The 23,456-nt window shown below is 50.1% G+C and overlaps 1 protein-coding gene across 1 annotated transcript in view; it reads left to right on the top strand.

The window, feature by feature from the left end:
- FAM120C (family with sequence similarity 120C) overlaps positions 1 to 23,456 on the top strand; it is a 326,238-nt gene that overhangs the window by 203,207 nt on the left and 99,575 nt on the right. The window contains exon 10 of the mRNA XM_030194274.1: positions 10,674 to 10,926. Coding sequence (XP_030050134.1) covers positions 10,674 to 10,926 — 253 coding nt within the window. The remainder of the gene's footprint in view (positions 1 to 10,673; positions 10,927 to 23,456) is intronic.

The following is a 23,456-nucleotide window of genomic DNA, read 5'->3' as shown; positions in this document are numbered from 1 at the left end:
GCACCCAAGCAGCCCCCTGCGCCTCCACAGCAAAAGCCGGGGAGGGGCTTTTGACTGGATCCATGGGAACATAGCCGCCATCAAAGTGTCCGTGCCGGTCGGGGGGGAGGTTGAAAGCTTTTCACCAAAGGTAGCCTCTGATAACCTCCGACCAGTGGGTTCTCCAAATAGTGCGGTGCGGATACGCCCTGAATTTGGCCTCCACTCCACCAAATTGCCCACTGGGAGCTCAGTCCTTCAGCTCCCATCACAAGCAGGTACTTGCAGAGGAACTCTCCACCCTTCTCAGCGCCAATGCGGTCGAGCCCGTACCACCCGGGCAGGAAGGGCTGGGATTCTATTCCAGGTACTTCCGTGTGGAAAAGAAAACAGGGGGGATACGCCCCATCCTAGACCTGAGAGGCCTGAACAAATACCTGGTCAAAGAGAAGTTCAGGATGCTTTCCTTGGGCACCCTTCTGCCCATGATTCAGAAAGACGATTGGCTATGCTCCCTGGATTTAAAGGACGCTTATACTCACATCCCGATACTGCCAGCTCATAGACAGTATCTCAGATTCCGCCTGGGGACACAGCACTTTCAGTATTGTGTGCTGCCCTTTGGGCTCGCCTCTGCCCCACGGGTGTTCACGAAGTGCCTCGTGGTGGTCGCGGCGTATCTACGCAAGTTGGGAGTGCACGTGTTCCCATATCTCAACGATTGGCTGGTCAAGAACACCTCGGAGGCAGGGGCTCTCCGGTCCATGCAGTGCACTATTCACCTCCTGGAGCTGCTGGGGTTTGTGATAAATTACCCAAAGTCCCATCTCCAGCCAGTCCAATGGAATTCATAGGAGCTCTGCTGAATTCACAGACGGCTCAGGCCTTTCTTCCCAAAGCGAGGGCCCACAACCTCCTGTCCCTCGCTTCCCAGACCAGAGCATCTCAGCAGGTCACAGCTCGGCAGATGCTGAGACTCCTAGGTCATATGGCCTCTACAGTTCATGTGACTCCCATGGCTCGTCTTCACATGAGATCTGCTCAATGGACCCTAGCTTCCCAGTGGTGCCAAGCCACCGGGAATCTAGAAGATGTCATCCGCCTGTCCCTCAGTTGTCGCAATTCGCTGCACTGGTGGACCATTCGGACCAATTTGACCCTGGGACGTCCATTCCAAATTCCGCAGCCCACGAAAGTGCTGACGACGGATGCATCTCGCCTGGGGTGGGGAGCTCATGTCGATGGGCTTCACACCCAGGGACTGTGGTCCCTCCAGGAACAGGATCTTCAGATCAATCTCCTGGACCTCCGAGCGGTCTGGAACGCACTGAAGGCCTTCAGAGATCGGCTGTCCTATCAAATTATCCAAATTCGGACAGACAATCAGGTTGCAATGTATTACATCATCAAGCAGGGGGGCACCGGATCTCACCCCCTGTGTCAGGAAGCCGTCGGGATGTGGCATTGGGCCTGCCAGTTCGGCATGGTGCTTCAAGCCACATACCTGGCAGGTGTAAACAACAGTCTGGCCGACAGACTGAGCAGAGTCATGCAACTGCACGAGTGGTCGCTCCATTCCAGAGTGGTACGCAAGATCTTCCGAGAGTGGGACACTCCCTCGGTGGACCTTTTCGCCTCTCAGACCAACCACAAGCTGCCTCTGTTCTGTTCCAGGCTGCAGGCACACGGCAGACTAGTGTCGGATGCCTTTCTCCTCCATTGGGGGACCGGCCTCCTGTATGCTTATCCTCCCATACCTTTGGTGGGGAAGACCTTACTGAAGCTCAAGCAAGACCGGGGCACCATGATTCTGATAGTGCCCTTTTGGCCCCGTCAGATCTGGTTCCCTCTACTTCTGGAGTTGTCCTCCGAAGAACCGTGGAGATTGGAGTGTTTTCTAACCCTCATCACACAGAACTAAGGGGCGCTTCTGCATCCCAACCTCCAGTCCCTGGCTCTCAAGGCCTGGATGTTGAGAGCGTAGACTTTGCCTCTTTGGGTCTGTCAGAGGGTGTCTCCCGCATCTTGCTTGCTTCCAGGAAAGATTCCACTAAGAGGAGTTACTTCTTTCTGTGGAGGAGGTTTGCCGTCTGGTGTGACAGCAAGGCCCTAGATACTCGCTCTTGTCCTACACAGACCCTGCTTGAATACCTTCTGCACTTGTCTGAGTCTGGTCTCAAGACCAACTCTGTAAGGGTTCACCTTAGTGCAATCAGTGCATACCATTACCGTGTGGAAAGTAAGCCGATCTCAGGACAGCCTTTAGTTGTTCGCTTCATGAGAGGTTTGCTTTTGTCAAAGCCCCCTGTCAAGCCTCCTACAGTGTCATGGGATCTCAATGTCGTTCTCACCCAGCTGATGAAACCTCCTTTTGAGCCACTGAATTCCTGCCATCTGAAGTACTTGACCTGGAAGGTCATTTTCTTGGTGGCAGTTACTTCAGCTCGTAGAGTCAGTGAGCTTCAGGCCCTGGTAGCCCAGGCCCCTTACACCAAATTTCATCATAACAGAGTAGTCCTCCGCACTCACCCTAAGTTCTTGCCAAAGGTTGTGTCGGAGTTCCATCTGAACCAGTCAATTGTCTTGCCAACATTCTTTCCCCGTCCTCATTCCTGCCCTGCTGAACGTCAGCTGCACACATTGGACTGCAAGAGAGCATTGGCCTTCTATCTGGAGCGGACACAGCCCAACAGTCCGCCCAATTGTTTGTTTCTTTTGATCCCAACAGGAGGGGAGTGGCTGTGGGAAAACACATCATATCCAATTGGCTAGCAGATTGCATTTCCTTCACTTATGCCCGGGCTGGCTCTTGAGGTCATGTCACGGCTCATAATGTTAGAGCCATGGCAGCGTCGGTAGCCCACTTGAAGTCAGCCACTATTGAAGAGATTTGCAAAGCTGCGACGTGGTCATCTGTCCACACATTCACATCTCATTACTGCCTGCAGCAGGATACCCGACGCGACAGTCGGTTCGGGCAGTCAGTGCTTCAGAATCTGTTCGGGGTTTAGAATCCAACTACACCCCCCTAAGCCCATGTTTGTTCTGTTCCAGGCTGCACTCTCAGTTAGTTGGTAAATTATTTAGGTCAATCTCAGTTATGTCCTCGCCGTTGCGAGGCACAATTGACCATGCTTGTTGTTTTGAGTGAGCCTGGGGGCTAGGGGTACCCCATCAGTGAGAACAAGCAGCCTGCTTGTCCTCGGAGAAAGCGAATGCTACATACCTGTAGAAGGTATTCTCCGAGGACAGCAGGCTGATTGTTCTCACAAACCCGCCCGCCTCCCCTTTGGAGTTGTGTCTTCCCTTCTCTTTGTCTTGCTACATATGAGACTGGCCGGCACAAGCCGGTTCGGGCGGGAAGACGGCCGCGCATGCGCGGTGCGCATCGGCGCGCGAGGACTAGCAAAGGACTTTGCTAGAAAGTGTTCCGATTGGAGGGGCTGCCGTGGACGTCACCCATCAGTGAGAACAATCAGCCTGCTGTCCTCGGAGAATACCTTCTACAGGTATGTAGCATTCGCTATATAAGATGAATGGTGGAAATACAATTCGTTACAACTTGGTTATGGATTACATTGTGATGAGTTATGCAAGACAATCAAAGTGTCGTTAAGGAATATAGCAATGGAACAAAACTTTGAAACATAGGAAGGAGACAAAGGGAAGCTAACAGGGTAGTATTAAGATACGAAGACATATGTTAGAAATAGTTCTGTGAGTCAAGGAATGAGTGAGGTGAGGTTACGGGGGATGAGAGTTTGGGAGTGGATGTATTGATGCATTAATGGATATTGGGTGTGCAGGAGTTTGGATTCAGGGGTCCAATACCTATACCCAGAAAGTTGAGAAGTTTGGAATTTAAAGGTCAGAATTTACTTTACTGCGCAGGAGTTTGGATTCAAGGGTCCAATACCTGGAAAGTTAAAGGATGCTTATACTCACATCCCGATACTGCCAGCTCACAGACAGTATCTTCAATTCCGTCTGGGAACACGGCATTTTCAGTACTGCGTGCTACCCTTTGGTCTCGCCTCTGCATCCAGAGTGTTCACGAAATGCATCAGCTCAGTGGACCCTAGCTTCCCAGTGGTTTGAAGCTGCGGGGGATCTGGAAGATGTGATCCAGTTGTCCACAGTTTTTCTCAATCCCTACATTGGTGGAACGATTCGCTCCAATTTGACCTTGGGACGTCCCTTTCAAATTCCTCAGCCGCAAAAAGTGCTGACTACGGATGCGTCTCTCCAGGGATGGGGAGCTCATGTCAATGGGCTTCACACCCAGGGTTGTTGGTCCCTCCAGGAGACAGGTTTCCAGATCAACCTCCTGTAGTTACGAGCAGTCCTGGAATGCGCTAAAGGCTTTCAGAGATCAGCTATCCAACCATTAGTGGCCTAGTGATTAGGGTGGTGGACTTTGGTCCTGGGGAACTGAGGAACTGAGTTCAATTCCCACTTCAGGCACAGGCAGCTCCTTGTGACTCTGGGCAAGTCACTTAACCCTCCATTGCCCCATGTAAGCCGCATTGAGCCTGCCATGAGTGGGAAAGCGCGGGGTACAAATGTAACAAAAACAAAGCACGGTGTACAAATGTAACAAACAATTATCCAAATTCAGACAGACAATCAGGTTGCCATGTATTACATCAACAAGCAGGGGGGCACCGGATCTCGCCCCCTGTGTCAGGAAGCCGTTGGGATGTGGCTTTGGGCTCGCCATCATGCCATGTTTCTTCAAGCCACGTACCTGGCAGGCGTAAACAACAGTCTGGTCGACAGGTTGAGCAGGATAATGCCACCTCACGAGTGGTCTCTCAACTCAAGAGTAGTACGCAAGATCTTTCAAGCGAGGGGCACCCCCCTTGGTAGATCTTTTTGCCACTCAGACCAATCACAAGGTCACTCAGTTCTGTTCCAGACTTCAGGCCCATGGCAGACTAGCGTCGGATGCCTTTCTCCTACATTGGGAGAAGGGCCTCCTGTATGCGTATCCTCCCATACGTTTGGTAGGGAAGACTTTGCTGAAACTCAAGCAGGACCCTGGAACCATGATTCTCCAAGGACAAGCAGGCTGCTTGTACTCACGAATGGGTGACGACCACGGCAGCCCCTCCGATTGGAGATCTTCACTAGCAAAAGCGTTTGCTAGCCCTCGCGTGCGCATGCACCGTAAGCATGCGCGACCGTCTTCCCGGCCGAACGCGCTTGTGTTCGTCAGTCTTCTTTTTTCCGCGGCTCAGGACGGCTGTTTTTTCGGTCGGTCTGCACCCCAAGGAGACCCCTCGCGTCTTTTCGCCGCGTTCTTCCGTTCGGAAGTGTCCGGTTTTCTTTTTCACGTCGTCTGTTCCTTAGTTTTTTTTTTAAAAATTCCCTTACGTCGAGTTTTTTTTCCCATAAGTTTTGTTTCGTGATCAAGTGCGGCTTTTTTCTAAATTTTTTGGTGCCATTAGCCATTATCGCGAATTTTGACTTCGCCAGCACGATTTTTCCGCCCATGTCCTCGAAGCCTACCAGCGGCTTCAAAAAAGTGCACCCAGTGCAGCCGGACTATCTCCCTCACTGATAGGCACGTTTCTTGCCTTCAGTGTCTGGGGGCCGGGCATCGCCCCCAGGCCTATGCCTTCTCTTGAAGAAGCGGACTCAGGCGGCTAGATTGGCCCAGTGGAATCTGCTGTTCAGGGCCTCGTCCGGTGCGTCGACGTCTGCGGTACCCAGCTCTTCTGCCGGTGATCCAGCGTCTTCGATACCGAGGTTATCGGTGGTATCAATGTCGTCAGACGGTGCTTCGTCTTGCGGAGCGCAGGTGAGGGCTGTCCATTCCCCTGCTGGTGGCGATGAGCACTCGAGTAGGTCTCCGCCTGCCAAGGGCTCCTGCGGTACAGCCCCCCCCCCCCCCCCCCCCCCCCCCCCCCCCCCCCGGATCGACCTCTTTCGGACCCGGCCCACAGGAGGCGTTTGGATTCGACGGCCTCCTCACCGGTACTGGGAGGTACCGGTGATGTGCTTCATGCGAAGGCAAAGCAGCATCGTCATTGGTCACCTTCCAGGCGTGGTATTGAGAACTCTGGGTCGCCAGTGCCACCGGCACCCAAGTGTCGACACCGGGAGGACCACTCACCCTCCATTCAAGAGGTGTCGATGCGCTCCCCTGTGGACAGCCCGGTATTATTATTATTATTACATTTGTACCCCGCGCTTTCCCACTCATGGCAGGCTCAATGCGGCTTACTTGGGGCAATGGAGGGTTAAGTGACTTGCCCAGAGTCACAAGGAGCTGCCTGTGCCTGAAGTGGGAATCGAACTCAGTTCCTCACCGCCTCCGCGTCCTGGACAGATTCACAGCTCGTCGCCGGTACCGGATTCCTTGCCTCTCTCGACAGCCACTTTGAACGAGAGCCTCAGGGCCATCCTTCCAGGGATCCTGGAAGAGCTGTTACGTCCTTCTCCGGTACCGGATCTCGCCCCCCTGTGTCAGGAGGCCGTCGGGATGTGGTGCTGGGCATACCAGCATGGCATGCTTCTCCAAGCCACGTACCTGGCAGGCGTAAACAACAGTCTGGCCGACAGGCTGAGCAGACTCATGCAACCGCACGAGTGGTCTCTCCATTTCAGGGTGGTACGCAAGACCTTCCGAGAGTGGGGCACTCCTTCGGTGGACCTTTTCGCCTCCCAGACCAATCACAAGCTGCCTCAGTTCTGTTCCTGGCTACAAGCACACGGCAGACTGGTGTCAGATGCCTTTCTCCTACATTGGGGAAGGGCCTCCTGTATGCTTATCCTCCCATACCTTTGGTGGGGAAGACCTTATTGAAGCTCAAGCAAGACCGCGGCACCATGATTCTGATCGCGCCCTTTTGGCCCCGTCAGATCTGGTTACCTCCTCTTCTGGAGTTATCCTCCGAAGAAACCGTGGAGATTGGAGTGTTTTCCAACCCTCATCTCAGAACGAGGGAGCGCTTCTGCACCCCAACCTTCAGTCTCTGGCTCTCATGGTCTGGATGTTGAGGTGTAGATTTGCTTCCTTGGGTCTCTCCGAGGGTGTGTCTCGCATCTTGCTTGCTTCCAGGAAGGACTCCACTAAGAAGAGTTACTTTTTTAAGTGGAGGAGGTTTGCCGTCTGGTTTGAGGGCATGGCCCTAGAACCTTGCTCTTGTCCTGCACAGACCCTGCTTGAATACCTTCTACACCTTAACGGAGTCTGGTCTCAGACCAACTCAGTAAGGAATCACCTTAGTGCAATTAGTGCTTACCATCATCGTGTAGAGGAGATCTCTGGACAGCCTTTAGGTCGTTCGATTCATGAGAGGTTTGCTTTTGTCAAAGCCCCCTGTCAAGCCTCCTACAGTGTCAAGGGATCTCAACGTCGTCCTCACCCAGCTGATGAAACCTCCTTTTGAGCCACTGAACTCCTGCCATCTGAAGTACTTGACCTGGAAGGTCATTTTCTTGGTGGCAGTTACTTCAGTTCGTAGAGTCAGTGAGCTTCAAGCCCTGGTAGCTCATGCTCCTTATACAAAATGTGATCATAACAGAGTAGTCCTCCGCACTCAACCCTAAGTTCCTGCCAAAGGTGGTGTTGGAGTTCCATCTTAACCAGTCAGTTGTCTTGCCAACATTCTTTGCCAGGCCTCATACCCCGCCCTGCTGAACGTCAGTTGCACACATTGGACTGCAAAAGAGCATTGGCCTTCTACCTGGAGCGGACACAGCCCCACAGACAGTCCGCCCAATTGTTTGTTTCTTTCTACCCCCAATAGGAAGGGGGTCGCTGTCGGGAAACGCACCATCTCCAATTGGCTAGCAGATTGCATTTCCTTCACTTACGCCCAGGCTGGGCTGGCTCTTGAGGTCATGTCATGGCTCATAGTGTTAGAGACATGGCGGCGTCAGTGGCCCACTTGAAGTCAGCCACTATTGAAGAGATTTGCAAGGCTGCGACGTGGTCTTCAGTCCACACATTCACATCTCATTACTGCCTCCAGCAGGATATCCGACGCGACAGTCTGTTTGGGCAGTCGGTGCTGCAGAATCTGTTTGGGGTTTAAATCCAATTCCACCCTCCTGGACCCGGTTTTATTCTGTTCAGGCTGCACTCCCAGTTAGTTGTTCTTCGTAGGTCAATCTCAGTTATGTCCTCGCTGTTGCGAGGCCCAATTGACCCTGTTTGTTGTTTTGAGTGAGCCTGGGAGCTAGGGATACCCCAGTTATGAGAACAAGCAGCCTGCTTGTCCTCGGAGAAAACGAATGATACATACCTGTAGCAGGTGTTCTCCGAGGACAGCAGGTTGTTCTCACAAACCCGCCCACCTCCCCTTTGGAGTTGTCTTCCCTTGTCTTTGCTTTCTACTGAACTGAGGAGCACACTCGCGCTGCGGGCAGGAAGACGGTCGCGCATACGCAATTCGCGCGGGACACGCAAGAGCTAGCAAACTTCCGTTGTTAGGAAGATCTTACAATCCTGGGGCTGCTGTGGACGTCACCCAATCGTGAGAACAATCAGCCTGCTGTCCTCGGAGAATACCTGCTACTGGTTAGTAACCTTGCTTTATCTGGAGTTTACTAGGCCTGATAGGCAGTCCTCCCAGCTTTTCCCATCCTTCAACACTAACAGATTGGGAATTTCCATCACCAAACATACCATCTCTATTTGGCTGGCTGGCTGTATCTCCTACATGTATACTCAGACTGGGCTGAGCCTTGTAGGCCACATCACCACTCACAATGTTAGAGCCATGGTAGCTTCAGTAGCTCATTTTAGATCCACCTCTGTTGAAGAGATTTGCAAGGTGGCAACATGTTCTTCCATGTTCCACACCTTCACTTCTCACTACTACTCTCTTGAAAAGCATTCCATGTAGGACAGCAGATTTGGACAAGCAGTCCTGAGAAATATTTTTACTACTTGAATACCATCTCCACTTTCTGGCCCCTTTTTTTTATTTTCATCAGGCTCACATCTATATTATTCAGTAAGTCTGTTATTCTGTACTGTGGAGCCTCGTAGCTAATGAGTCCCACATGTGAGAAGATAATGCCTGCTTGTCCGCGAAGAAAACAGTTACTTATCTGTTGCACTCGTTTGAGGACAACATGCATATATTCTCACATTCTTCCCTCTTCCCCTTTGAGTTGTCTTCATAGCTTTAGTCCTATGCTGCTGGTCCTGCACTCGTGCGTCAGGCGGGAAGGTACCGTTCATGTGTGGTGGGGGCATAGCCCCAAAGGATTTTAAAGTGACAGCGCACTTTGGCAGTGTCTGCACCAGGCTCCATGGATTACATCACCCATGTTTAAGAAAATATGCCTGCATTCCTCGGAGAACACCTACTACAGGTAAGTAACTTTGTTTTCTTGCAAGTACCTTGCCTATACCACCCTTCCATCATACTGATCATGATATTGAAAGTAATGGTTCTTCATTTCCATCCTCTGAGAGGATGGTATGCCACTGTTCTGAACTGGTCTAGTAGGATACAAGGAAAGGAAATTAGTAGGTAGGAATAGCTTTTTTACGTTTCATTTAAATGAAACCTATAGCTGCATTTTACAGCTCTAAGAAGATCTATTAATGTAAAAAAATTACAACTCTTAGAGCATTATTTGCTTAGAATCAAAGTTTCAGTGCATAAATGGTGTGTTCAGATTTTGAGCACTCTCACATGAATTAATTTGGATTGTTCTTTTAGATATGTTCTGCCCATTGAGAGCATGTGTGTGTATTTTTGTTGTAGTCTGCTTAGAAAGAAATTTCATGTTCCACAGTTAAGCCTTTGTTAAAGGAGCAGTATCTACAATCATTTACTGAGAATGTTTAAGTTTCAATGGTTGATATTTTTAAGGTGGCTCAGAGGTTCTACAGTGTTAACACAGAAGTAGGCTTTAAGTGGATGCAGCATTCTTCTGGAGGTGAATGGAAAATCTTGTAGATTAGATACTATATAAACTGTGTATCTGCCAGTCTATACCCACTGTGGTTTTAACTGAAGAGGAATTTTGGTATTCCCTCTTTTTAAATTGTTATACAGCATTCTTGACGTAGAAAACTCATCTGTTTTCCTTTATTAGGATTTATTTCCTGCCCTTTCAAAGAAATTCACCCAAGGCAGAGTATAGCAATAGTATGCTACTTCCAGTGTCAACAAATCAAAACATCAAGTAGACAACACGGATAATCAGAGGTGGAACGTATATAGAGAGAAGTTAGAGTAACAGGAGTTTAGATAGAAGGTAAGGGTGACTAACAATGAAAAATTGCACATGGGAGTCTTGAAAGGTGCATGTGTTGTAAGCACTTAAAATTATTGTAGTATAATAGTGTACCTTATTAAGGGAATAGGAAACCTCGTGTTTCAAAACATCATTGTCTAATTGTTATCTTCGAGTTTATACTTAATGTACGTCTCACAGCAGTTTGGGCCGACTTGGAGGAAAAAGAGGTGAAACTTACAAGAGGATGGCTTTGGGAGGCATGGTATTAGATTGTTTAAAGAACATTTTCTATCTACACTGGTGTGGATAAACAGAAAAGGAGAGTAACTGGTACAAACACATAAATATATCTTTCTTTTTTACAACTACTATGTTATAGTTGGGAGGAAGTAGGGAGATGAATGAGGTTAGAAAGGAGAGGAGAAAGCACTGCCCTACCCTGGCATGAAAGCAGTAATGTCTCTTTTTTTTTCTGACTCCTACAGTCCCACCTGTCATCATAAAGGAGTGGTCTGCTTACAAGGGCAAATCTCCTCAGACTCCAGAGTTGGTCTCTGCACTGACCTTCAGGGAATGGACCTGCCCCAATCTGAAGAAGAAGCTATGGCTGGGGAAAGCTGTAGAAGACAAAAATCGCAGGATGAGAGCTTTCTTGGCCTGCATGAAGTCAGATACACCCAGCATGCTTAACCCAGCTAATGTCCCCACTCATCTGTTGCTGATGTGCTGTGTATTACGGTGAGTGACATGTCCATGTGCTTTATCTCTTGGCCATCCATGTTACCTGCTGTTATGGTGTGTAGCACATTAAATGTGCTGTTCCCATCTGCTGTTCTCACACCTATTCAGATAATTTTTTATAAGGACAATCAAGATAGCAGCCTTCAAAAGGGGAGTGACATCATCCTACAGAGCTCAAAGCTGGAGCAGTGAACAAGCTTTTAAGAGCTTTCTAAAGAGTTCAACTACACAAGTGCGGGAGTTCCTCATCGGTGTCTTTGTCAAGGGCCATTTCACTTCTCATTATGCCCCATGGGACCCAATTTTGCGTATCTTCTTTTCCTTCAGTGCTAATAGTGTCATAAATTATCTTTCACTTTTTGTCATCTTGATTTTGCTTCCATAGAATGTCCTTAGTTTTTTTTTTTTGTTGTATATGAAGGTTTTTTCTTTCCCTGATGCCGCAGTGAAGAGGAGCGCAGGGGTGCCATGCCTTTGGCACTGCCCACTGTCCGACGACGCCCCCCCCCCAGCCCCAGTGCAGACCGCGAGGAGAGTCGGCCAGCCAGTCGCCGACTCAGGACTACGAAAGAGATACATGGGCATGCTGAGCACGCGGCCATCGGGATGAGCCGGAAGCCGGGTGATCCGAAATGGAATTTCATAGAGGCCAGTGTGAACCAATTACTCTGGAATTGTGCATGAACCTACCATACAACTATACCCTTATCCCGTACTATTTAGGACACAGAACGCAGAAAGAATCATTCATCAGCTGGAAGTCCTCTCTCTTCCCAGCGCTGGTTCAGACTAACTGCTACAAGTATCTGATGTTCTTTGCATGCACTATTTTGGTACCAAAGTGCGATCCTCAAACAACTCAGCGAATCCCACCCTGCAGGCCATGTCTCCAGCGCAGCACCACCCTGCCGGACCTCAACACTCCCAGACTCCCAGCCCCGAGCTATAACTACCAGCTATACCATCCCCTCACCTCTACAACGCAGCAGTCTCTCCTCAGACTCCTACCTTCAACCACCGACACAGCTGTTAGAACTGTGGAGCCTCTAAATCCTGGAGCAACACATCTGAATATGTAAATGGTCTCTCCCCAGACTCCTACATACAACCACCAACATATCTCTAAGAACCACGGAGTCTCTGTACCCTGAGGCAACTCAGCTGAATATCTAACCGTGAGTAAATTATCTACACTTAATAAATGAAACATAAGAACCACCATAGACACCAACAACTCAAAAACAAGCCGAAGATACACAAGACCAGAACACAAGACTCCATCCCAAAGAACAAAATCCTACTACGCACCCCATCAAACACAACCTATCAATAGCCCAAGTGAATTGATACCATAATGAACACCATCAAACTACTTCTAGCAATCTACTCATTCCTCATCCACCTAACATTAACCACCCGACTCGCAGAAAATTAACATTATACCCATACCACGCAATCACCAAGTACTGACCAAATACACCACACCTCATCAAACCGACAACAACCAAAGCAAAGGAAGAACACCAACATGTGTACAACCTCAACAAAAGGAAAAGAAAGGTCATAAACACCCCACACAAACTAAGAAACGACAACTGACAAAAGTCCACATAACTCCGAACGCAGAAGACCCATACCAAAAAATTCAAGTAGGCTACGTCAATGCCAGATCTGTAGTAAACAAAACAACAACAGTAATAGACTGGATCACGTCAGCGAAACTTGATCTACTCTTCATTACTGAAACCTGGGTCCATGATCGATCTCTCTCTCTCTCCTCTCTCTCTCTCTCTCTCTCTCTCTCTCTATCTGTGTGAGTGGAGGGCTCCAGAGACCAGAGGAGGGGGTGCTGAGAGCAGGGGGGGAGGGGTCCTGAGACCAGAGAGGGAGGAAGGGAGGTATCTCTCTCACAGTCAGTGTCTTTCTCTCTCTCTGACTCTCACACACTGTCTTGTCTCTCACACTGTATCACATTCACTCTGTATGTGTCACACAGTCACACACCACACTCTCGGTCTCACAGTCTGTGTATCGCACACATACTCTCTCACATTCTCTCTCTCACAGACACACCGCACCCAGTCACACACACACATTCACTCTCTCGCTGTCACACAGTCAGTCTCACACACACATTCTCAAACATACACACGCCGAGGAAAACCTTGCTAGTGCCCGTTTCATTTGTGTCAGAAACGAGCCTTTTTTTACTAGTATTATCAGAAAGGCAATTGCCGATTCCAGTAAGAAACACAATACAAAGTAGTGTCCGGTGAGAAAAACAAATAGAAGATTGGAGTGGAACAAACACGTTTATGGCATCTTTGAGCGTAAGAGTTATGTCCATTTGTGCTTGGGTTCGTTGTGTTGCAGAGTCCGGGCTTTGAGTTAGTTGTGTTAAAGACACACACACTCTAAAAACGCCGAGGGGAGTAAATAGGGAGAAGGCAGCTTGCAAACAAACACTGGAGAGCCGGTATGTCATCTATTCCTACACTTCGCTATCAAGACAGCAACAGACGATTTAATGTGCTTTATCGATTTCCCCCCCACCCTCTTTTTTTTTTTTTTTGTCAAACTGGCTGCCTCTCCCTGCCTAGACACTCTTCCCTCGAAGAGGCTATGGCAACACACACGCACAGTCAAGAGAAAAGCTGTGGAAGGGAGGATGGGGGGGGGGGGGGGACCCGGCCACCCAGGTGCAACACCCCCGAGGCTGGAATAGATCCCCGCGGACCTCAGCCTCAAATGAACACGTTACACCCCAGTGCACAGACGAAAGAACGTACTCACAACTAAGAACTTAGAGAAGAAATAAGAGACTGAAGGGCTCACTATCTTCCACCTGCTGGAGACTGAGATTGGATCTTTCTCTGTCTGGCAAGGGCTCTTATTGACTCACTCTGTAGATTCAGAATTCTCAGTCTCCACCTGCTGGAAGGCATGCATGCATAAACCCATCAATCTGGGCGCGGGTCCGGAGGGACGTTAAGGAAGCATGGTGTTGTCATATTGTATTCCAGTGTTGTATCATGTATAACTGCCTGTATGTGGGTGAACATAGTAGTGAATTGCTGTTGCCTGTTTATGATACCAATATGTAATCATGAAGAATCTAACCTGCACAAAGTTACTAGACACTTTTTGGTGTGGTCGGCACCATCCCTGTGGAATCATCTTCCCCCTGTCTTGGATCTGAACCCTTATTTAGCAGATTTATCCCTTATTAAAGGCCTATTTTTCTGCCCAGGCCTTTTCCACAGGATGATTAGTATATTCTTCTTTTCCCTCATTATTGCAGCTTACTAACTGTACATGGGCATGCGCAGATGCATTCTGTCTCCATTTCTCCTTCTTTTCCCCCTGTGCCCTTTACGCCTTTTTTGTAACTTTTCTCATTGTTTATTCTTTTGTGCTGCTTCTTGTCCTTGTCTTGATGTGCTTTAACTTTTTTTGTACCCTGCTAAGATGTTATTTACTATCTGTGGTATATCAAATAAATTGAACTTTGAGGGGCAAGTGTGACTGATCACCTTGTTGGCAGATGTGGGTGGCCCGTTAGGTCTTTTCTGTTGTCATTTTACTATATTTACTATGCGGACATTATTTAAAGACATTTTCAGTGACTACCGATTTATGACTTAATGCATTTGGCTTCCAAAATGTGCATGAAGCCTGCTGTCATGTCATGTACAGGAGAGAATATCTTTTAAAGACATAAGCTGTGGATTTTTGTAAAGGACCACTGTGATAGTCTAGACTTTCATTTGCACTATTCCTGAGCTGGTGTCATCGGTTCTTGTCAGGAAAGGCGATTATTAGTCAATAAAGCTTCTATTACATAGCTTCCCACTATTCCCAGAACCTGCGGGATAGATGTGTCCATCAACCAGCAGGTAGAGATGGAGAACTGAAAATTGAACTGAGACATATCTCTCTTGGAATCCAGTCCAGGTCCTCAGTATTTTCTATCTCCAGCAGGTGGATGATCATACTTTTCAGCCTCTGGTTCTGAGTGATTTGCTCCTGGTACAGTTGGTCAACTGGTCCCCAGTTGAGCTTTGCAGGTGGCGTGAGTCTGCAGAGTCAAATCTGGAGGTCTTCAGATACCTGTCTCTGGTTGCCCCATGAATTTACTTTCCCTGTTTCCTGTGGCGCTTTCCTTTTCCAGCATAACTGCCTAAAAAAAGAGAAGGAAGAGGTTTACAGGAGAGCGTGTGTCCAGATTATCAGTCCTGATCCTTTCTCCTTTGGGCTAAGATTGTGAAGATTGTGAGCCTGGAGGGAGCAGCTGGCAGTGGTAAGTCCAACTAAAGTTTGACTCAGAACCACTTGGAAGGCTACAATTCTGCTGGTGCAGGGGAGGGATCCTGACTCACTGCTTGGGGTGAATGGCAAGTCCTACGGAGGTAGTTAAGCAGTGTTTCCTGCTTTGGACCTGCTGTCTGGTGTTCCAGTTGTTTGCAAGCCAGAATCTTATGGAATGAGGAGGAAATGGTCGACAACAGCGTGTCTTTGGATTTTTGCACAATATTTGAATATTCTGGGGACTTTGGGCTGTCTAGCAGCGCCGGTGCACAATTTGGTGCAGGACAGCATGGAAGCAAGTGCCCATTTGTTGGGGTCTGACTGGCAACTTTTGATCACATGCAGAGCACACCTGGATCGTTTTCTCTGGAGTTTATATTACTCTTACACCAGGACCTATTTACTGAAGCAGGGACAGTCAGAGTTGCTGCAAGGTGCTTCAGTTCTTGCATTGCTGCCCATGTGGCTCGTAAGAGATCTCGTTTAGACCTCCAAGAGTGGGCAGATGAGACTGTCTCTGCTTATCCCTCCTTATCCTGATTAGCCTCAGTCTGTCAGAAGAGCCTCTTTGAAGGAGCGTTAGAGCAGGGAGCGCTCCCTTCTGAGGAGGGGGTGATCCAGAGGTACCAGGGCCGCTGAGCGGGCTGGTCCCAGGGCAAGGCCGACCCACCAGGGCCCGCCCCCCCCACCCCCCCCCCCCGAGGTTGCCGCCGCCGCTCCCCTCCCACCCCCCAAGGTCCACCGTCGCTTCCCCCTCCACCTGCCCCCCTCCGTCTGCCACTGGGCCGGGCCCGCTGCAGTGAAATCACAGCGCCTCTCACTCCGTGTGAAGCGCTGCAGGCAGCAGCAGGTCGCCTCCTACGGGCCTCCTTCCCTCCCTGTGTCCACCCTATCTGATGTAACTTCCACGAGGGCGGGACACAGGGAAGGAGGACCGAAAGGTGAAGCGATTTTGCTGCTGCCTGTAGCACTTTCACACGGAGTGTCGAGAGGCACTGTGATTTCAATTGCAGGGGGGCTGGCCTGGTGGCAGACGCGTCAACGACGGAGGGCGGGTGGGACTGCGGCGCTGGGCCCCCCTTGGAGGCCCAGGCCTGGGGAATTTGTCCCCCCCTGCCCCCCTCTCTTCAGCGGCCCCTGAGAGGTACTGAGGTTGTTTCATAAAGAGCAGCTTAATACTCTTATTTCTGAGGCACTGGTGGTGCTTTCCATGAGGAGCCTTCTGTTTTGGCATCACGAGATCCATCTTTGTCTATCATGAGGGGCTTAGAGGTCCTTCTAAGGCCTTCCCGAGGCATCCAGACAGGACCTAATTACAGCAGCATAGGTCTCCCAGATGCAGGACAGAGTGTTGAAGAGCCGTGACTCACTCTACTGGTTGGTTCTGGAGTAGAAAGTTAAATTTCAGCTTCATAAGGTGGATCCCTTGTTATGGCGGTGGCTAAGATGAAAACCTTGCTAGTAGAAGGGGCATTGCTGTAAACGACTACACGATAAGAAGCTAAAAGGGCTCATTGAAACAAGCCTTTGAAGTGGCCTCTTGGCCTTAACGTGACAATGTGCAGCTCATTCATGGCAACAGCCTGCCTGAAGTGGCATCAGTCGTGTTTAACATAAGACGGGTGCCATACCAGATGGAGGGGGAGATAGTAGTACGCTCAACTCAGGAGAGAGGACCTTGGAATGTTGGTGTCCGAGGATCTGAAGCTGAAGAAACAATGCGACAAGGTGGCGTCCGTTGGCCAGAAGGATGCTAGGCTGCATAGAGAGGAGTATAATCAGCAGAAGAAAGGAGGTGTTGATGTCCCTCTACAAGTCATTGTTGAGGCCCCACTTGGAGTATTGTGTTCAGTTTTGGAGGACCGTATCTGTTAAAGATGTAAAAGACTGACGCGGTTTGCAAAGAAAAGCTACAACAATAGTATGGAATTTGTGTTGTAACCAACGATGAGACTTGATGACCTGAACATGTATACCTTGAGGAAAGGAGAAAACGGGTGACATGATACAGATGTCCCAATATTTGAAAGGTATTAATCCGCAAACAAACCTTTTCCAGAGAAGGGAAGGCAATTGAACTAGAGGACATGAATTGAGGTGCAGGGGGGCAGACTCAGGAGTAATGTCAGGAAGCATTTTTTCATGGGAGGGTGGTGACTATATGGACTGCCCTCCTGTGGGAGGTGGTGGAAATGAAAACAGTAATGAAATTCATACATGCGTGGATAAACACAAAGGAATCCTGTTTAGAAAGAATGGATCCACGGAATCTTAGCGGAGATTGGATGGCAGCGCTGGTAATTGGGATGCAAACCATTGCTGGGCAGACTTCAACAGTTGTGCCCTGATTGTGACTGAATAGATATGGATGGGCCGAAGTGTAAATTTAAAGGGGTTTTGACGTTAGCTTCAGAACTTTTAGTACAAGAACAGAGCTGGGCAGGACTTCTATGTTCTATGCCCTGAAAATGACAAGAACAAATCAAACTCGGGTATACATATAAAAGTATCACATACCATGTAAAATGAATTTCTCCGAGGACAAGCAGGCTGCTTGTTCTCACTGATGGGTCGACGTCCATGGCGGCCCAGGAACGAAGATTTTCCCAGCAAAATTAACAAACTTTATGACAGCTTGCGGAGCGTGGGACAGACAAACTGCGCATGCGCGGCCATCGTCCTGCCCGCAAGCGTCCGTTCCCACCTCAGTTTTTCTTTTTTTCCGAGGTGGAGAGTGGCTGCGTGTCGGTCTCTTTCCCTCAGGCCCAAAGAAAGACTTAGGTGTCTTTAGCGCTGTTCCTTCGCGCTTTCTTTTTGTTTTTCGTTGCCTCTTGTCTTTCTTTTTCCAGTTTTTTAAAAAAAACACCATATTTTCTTGTTTTTCCCCCCTTGTTAAGTTTCCTTTCGCTTCCAAGGTGGCCTTATTAGGACGCGCGTACGCGGTTCCCATTTTTTGTGCTCCTCTGTTGGCACAATCGAGCCTTTTGATTTCGCCACCTCGATTGTTCCGCTCATGTCTTGAAGCCTCCCAGCGGCTTCAAAACGTTGTTGCTCGGTGCCAGCAGTCTATCTCGGGCACTGACCCGCACGCGTGGTGCAATCCAGTGTCTTGGGCCTGACCATCGACCAGATGCCTGTAAGTTGTGTTGAGCTTGAAAAAAGCGGACACAAGGTGTTGAGAAGAGCTCTTTGGGGACGTTCTTTTTGGAGCTCCGACTGATTCTCGGCGTCAACATCGGCACCGGGGATGGCCATCGACATCAGGAGACAAGGTAATGACTGTCGGACTTCACCTCTAGCTGGGAGTAGTGAGCGTGAGCGGGGTCTCCACCTGTTTCGAAAGCTCCTACTGTGCAGGCCCATCGGGACCCGACTGCTGTCGGATCAGACCCCGAGGAGGAGTGTGGATTACCCGTCCTCGTCGGTACCAAGGAGTGCCACGGTGACATGCTTCGAGCAAGGCGAAGACAGCATCGTCATCTGTTCTCCTTCGAGACTGTACCGGGAGCTCCGGGGTGTCGAAGGATTTGGCACCCCAAGAAGCATCGACGCCGGGAGGAGCGCTCACCCTCTATACAATAGGTGTCGGTGCTTAGCTCTTTGGACAGCCCGGTACTGCCCTCCCAGGCCTCCACAGATTCTGCCGTCGACTTCTGCACCGGCCCCACAGCCTTCCTCAACAGCAATTCTGGACGAGCGCATCCATGCCATTCTTCCAGGTCTCCTGGAAGGGCCTGCTGTGTCAATCTGTCTCGGTACTGGGGGTGCTTGCGCCCTCGGTACCATCGATGGAAGCAGTGGCTATCTCTGTGCCTGTGGTGAGGTCCCCGATGCCGATACTGCTTGCGGCATCGGCCTCGACTGCCACCCAGGTTGACTCCCCATCGACATCGCCGGAGGGAGTTTCATCGCCGCCGGCATGGGAGTCAACTTCTCGGTACTACTGCTACTACTTGACATTTCTAAAGCGCTACTAGGGTTACGCAGCGCTGTACAATTTAACATAGAAGGACAGTCCCTGCTCAAAGGAGCTTACAATCTAAAGGACAATGTACAGTCAGTCAAATAGGGGCAGTCTAGATTTCCTGAAAGGTATAAAGGTTAGTGCCGAAAGCAACATTGAAGAGGTGGGCTTTGAGCAAGGATTTGAAGATGGGTAGGGAGGGGGGCTTGGCGTAAGGGCTCAGAAAGTTGATTCCAAGCATAGGGTGAGGCGAGGCAGAATGAGCGGAGCCTGGAGTTGGTGGTGGTGGTATCGCCATAGAGGATGGGGTTCCTCGGCATCGAGATGGGCCCGGTTTTCGGACTGCAGTTAGAGAACTCTTGTCCGATAACGAGGAGGGATGCCTCGTGGGATGAAGGGGAAGACCCCAGGTATTTCTCTTCCGAGGAGTCTTGTGGCCTCCTTCTGATCCTACTCCTTCACCTGAGAGGAAGCTTTCTCCACCGGAGAGTCTCACCTTCTCATCATTTGTCCAGGAAATGCCTGTGGGCATTCCCTTCCCGATGGTAACTGAGGATGAGACCAGGACTGAGATGCTTGAGGTCCTTGACTATCCTTCACCACCTAAAGAGTCGTCCACTGCTCCTTTGCATAATGTCCTTAAATTGCTTAGGAACTGGACGAAACCACTCAGTAATCCCACCATTCCCAAAAAAGCTGAGTCCCAATATCGGATTCACGGACAACCTGAGTTGATGAGGTCCCAGTACTCATGACTCTATGGTTGTGGATTCCGCTCTCAGAGAGCCAGGAGTACTAGAAATTTTGCTTCGGCGCCCCCGGGGCGGGAGTCTAGGACTCTGGACTCTTTTGGGAGGAAGGCCTATCAGTCCTCTATGCTTGTGTCCAAGATCCAATCATACCACCTCTACACAAGCATCCACATGCGGAACAATGTTAAGCAACTGGCGGACTTAGTGGACAAGCTCCCTCCGGAGCACGCCAGGCCTTCTCAGGAGGTGGTTAGCAGCTGAAGGCATGTTGTAAATTCCTGTCCAGGGGTGCTTACGACACTTTTGATGTTGCATCCAGATTCGCTGCTCAAGGTATAGTGATGTGCAGACTCTCATGGCTGTGTGCCTCTGACCTGGATAGTTGAACCCAGCAGCAGCTTTCGGATGTTCCTTGCCGGGGGGGGGGGGGGGGATAATATTTTTGGCGAGAAAGTCGAGCAGGTGGTAGAGCAGCTCCATCAGTGGGAAACCACCCTCGACAAGCTCTCCACCGGGCGCCTTCAGCATCTACCCCATCAGGTAGACGGTTTTTCCGGGGAAGGAGGACTGCTCCCCTATGCTTACAGGTACAATCCACCTTCCCGACAGCCTTCTCAGGCTCAGTCCCAGTGTGCGCATCAACAGCGTGTGCCCAGACAGGCTCCTGCAGCTCCCCAGCAAAAGCAAGGGACGGGCTTTTGACTGGCTCCAGCTGAGCATAGCCGCCATAAAACTACCTGTGCCGGACGATCTACTGGTTCGGGGGAGGTTAATTTTTCACCAAAGGTGGCTCTCATAACCTCGACTGGTGGGTTCTTCAAATAGTTCGGTTAGGGTACACCCTCAATTTGATCTCCAGACCTCCAAATTGCCCACCGGGAGCTCAGTCCTTCAGCTTCCAGCACAGGCAGGTACTTGCAAAGGAACTCTCCGCCCTTCTCAGCGCCAGTGCAGTCGAGCCCGTTCCACCCAGGCACGAAGGGCTGGGATTCTATTCCAGGTACTTTCTTGTGCAAAAGAAAATGGGGATGCATCCCATCCTAGACCTAAGGGCCCTGAACAAATTCCTGGTCCGAGAAAAGTTCAGGATGCTTTCCCTGGGCACCTTCTTCCCATAATTCAGGAAAACGATTGGCTAAGCTCTCTGGACTTGATGCTTATACACACATCCCAATACTTCCCGCTCACAGGAAGTATCTTCGATTCCGTCTGGGAACACAGCATTTTCAGTATTGTGTGCTGCCCTTTGGCGTCTGCGCCCAGGGTGTTTACAAAATGCCTAGCGGTGGTTACAGCGTCGCTACGCAGACCGGGAGTGCATGTGTTCCCTTATCTCAGCGATTGGCTGGTGAAGAACACCTCAAAGGCAGGAACTCTACAGTCTATGCAGATGACTATTCAACTGCTGGAGCTACTCGGGTTTGTGATAAATTACCCGAAGTCCCATCTTCTTCCAGTTCAAAAGCTAGAATTTATAGGAGCTCTGCTAGACTCCCAGACGGCTCATTCCTATCTCCCTGAGGCGAGGGCAGACAATCTTCGGTCTCTTGTCTCCATGGCCAGAGCATCTCAGCAGATCACAGCTCGGCAGATGTTGAGACATCCACAGTTCATGTAACACCCATGGCCCGTCTTCACATGAGGTCAGCTCAATGGACCCTAGCTTCCCAGTGGTATCAAGCTACAGGGAATCTAGAGGATGTGATCCAGCTGTCCACCAAATTTCACAATTCCCTTCAGTGATGGTCAATTCGATCCAGTTTGACCTTGGGACGTCCCTTCCAAATCCTCAGCCTCTCAAGTGCTGACATGGATGCATCTCTCCTGGGGTGGGGAGCGCATGTAGATGGGCTCCACACTCAAGGAGCTTGGTCCCTCCAGGAATCAGGTCTTCAGATCAATCTCCTGGAGTTGCGAGTGGTCTGGAACGCTCTAAAGGCTTTCAGAGATCGGCTGTCCAATCAAATATTCAAATTCAGACAGACAACCAGGTTGCCATGTATTACATCAACAAGCAGGGGGACGAGGAGAAGTGACGTCAGCGGACGAAATGGCTGCTTGAAAACGGAGCTCCAGGCGACCAGTGAGGAAAGCTAGGAAACACCCGACCCCAAGCAAGCCTCATCGCCGCAATAATAAGCAGCGCATAGCGCGAGCGACGGGGGGTTCACTAGCACCGGATGACAAGAAGGCAGAGTGCGATGGACTTACCTCAGTTTGCTTTCTCAGCTGGAAGCATGCCACGAGGAAAAATTAAGATGGCAGCTGAGATGCAACGGCAGCAGGGAAAGGGGGAGCCGCAAAAGACCACGGCCCCCCCACTCGTGCTGGCAGACCCAGGAGAAATCGAGACGGTAGGATCAGCGGACTGGAGAGACTGGTTGCGAGAATCAGAACTGATTTGAAAGCGCTGGGAGCAGACCTGAGGGGCAAGCTGAGGGAGCTGGGATCCCGCCTGAAGAGACGGAGACACGTGTGGAAATCACTCTGAGGCGCTAGATACATGGACCACCAAATAGGGGAGCTCCAGGTCAGTCAACAGCAGGTCCTCGAAAAGATGGAGGACCTGGAGAATCGAAGCCGCCGATGCAGCTTACGCTTTAGCGGTCTCCCCGACACACCAGCCTACCAAAACAGTGAAGAGATAATTCAAAAGCTTGTAAGCGAGCTGCTTGCCACCCAAGGCACGGTACTGGAGCCGGGAGCGGTCCAGCTGGAGAGAGCTCATAGAGCACTGGGGTCTCCGCGTGCAAATCTGCCAAAAGATATAGTGGCATGCTTTCAGGACTATAAGCTGAAAGAACAAGTTATGAAAGCAGCCCGTCAAAGCCCCCATTTTCAATGGGGTGGAGGTTTACCACGCTGAAACGGTGGGCTGAACTGAAACCGGTTACCCAGCGCTTACAAGCGTTGGGAATTCGCTACCAGTGGCGCCATCCATTTGCCCTTGCTTTCTACAAGGATGGCAGGCAGCAGCTGATCAGATCCATAGCAGAAGCAAGAAAGGTGCTGCCAGAGAGAAGGATCATTAGCAGCGCCAGACCCCTCAACAACAGAGCCGCAGGGACCGACTCGGGCAGATCCGCCTAAGTGGCAACGAGGTGGGCAAGGGCCCCAAGAGATTACAGCGGCATGAGTCACCTGAGGGCGCTGAGAGCAAGTAGCAGCCGGATGAAACAGGTGATCCCTAAGACTATCTGAATTACTTTGATGTTATATTAGGGTTCAGATGGAGACTTACGCCTAACAAGCTGAGGAACCATGGCAGCTTGGCGGACAATAGCTGCATACAGTTATGATGGTTGAAAGTTATATAATGTTGGTTAGAAAAATGTAAGATATGTGAACTAGCCTAAGTGATGCAAGGAAGGGAGAGATCGGGTAAGAAATAAGTGTCTATATTGAACCGCGGGTTGTCAACGGGGCGGCTAGCCCGGTTGACACTTCCTCTAAAGATTCGCCCCAGTTAAAGAAGTGGGAGTCTAAATATCTAAGAGGGGTAA

This window comes from Microcaecilia unicolor, chromosome 2 (assembly GCF_901765095.1).
Source record: "Microcaecilia unicolor chromosome 2, aMicUni1.1, whole genome shotgun sequence".
NCBI classification, from domain to species: Eukaryota; Metazoa; Chordata; class Amphibia; order Gymnophiona; family Siphonopidae; genus Microcaecilia; species Microcaecilia unicolor.
The sequence above is the reverse complement of the archived record's forward strand: the minus strand, read 5'-3'. Positions and strand labels throughout refer to the sequence as shown.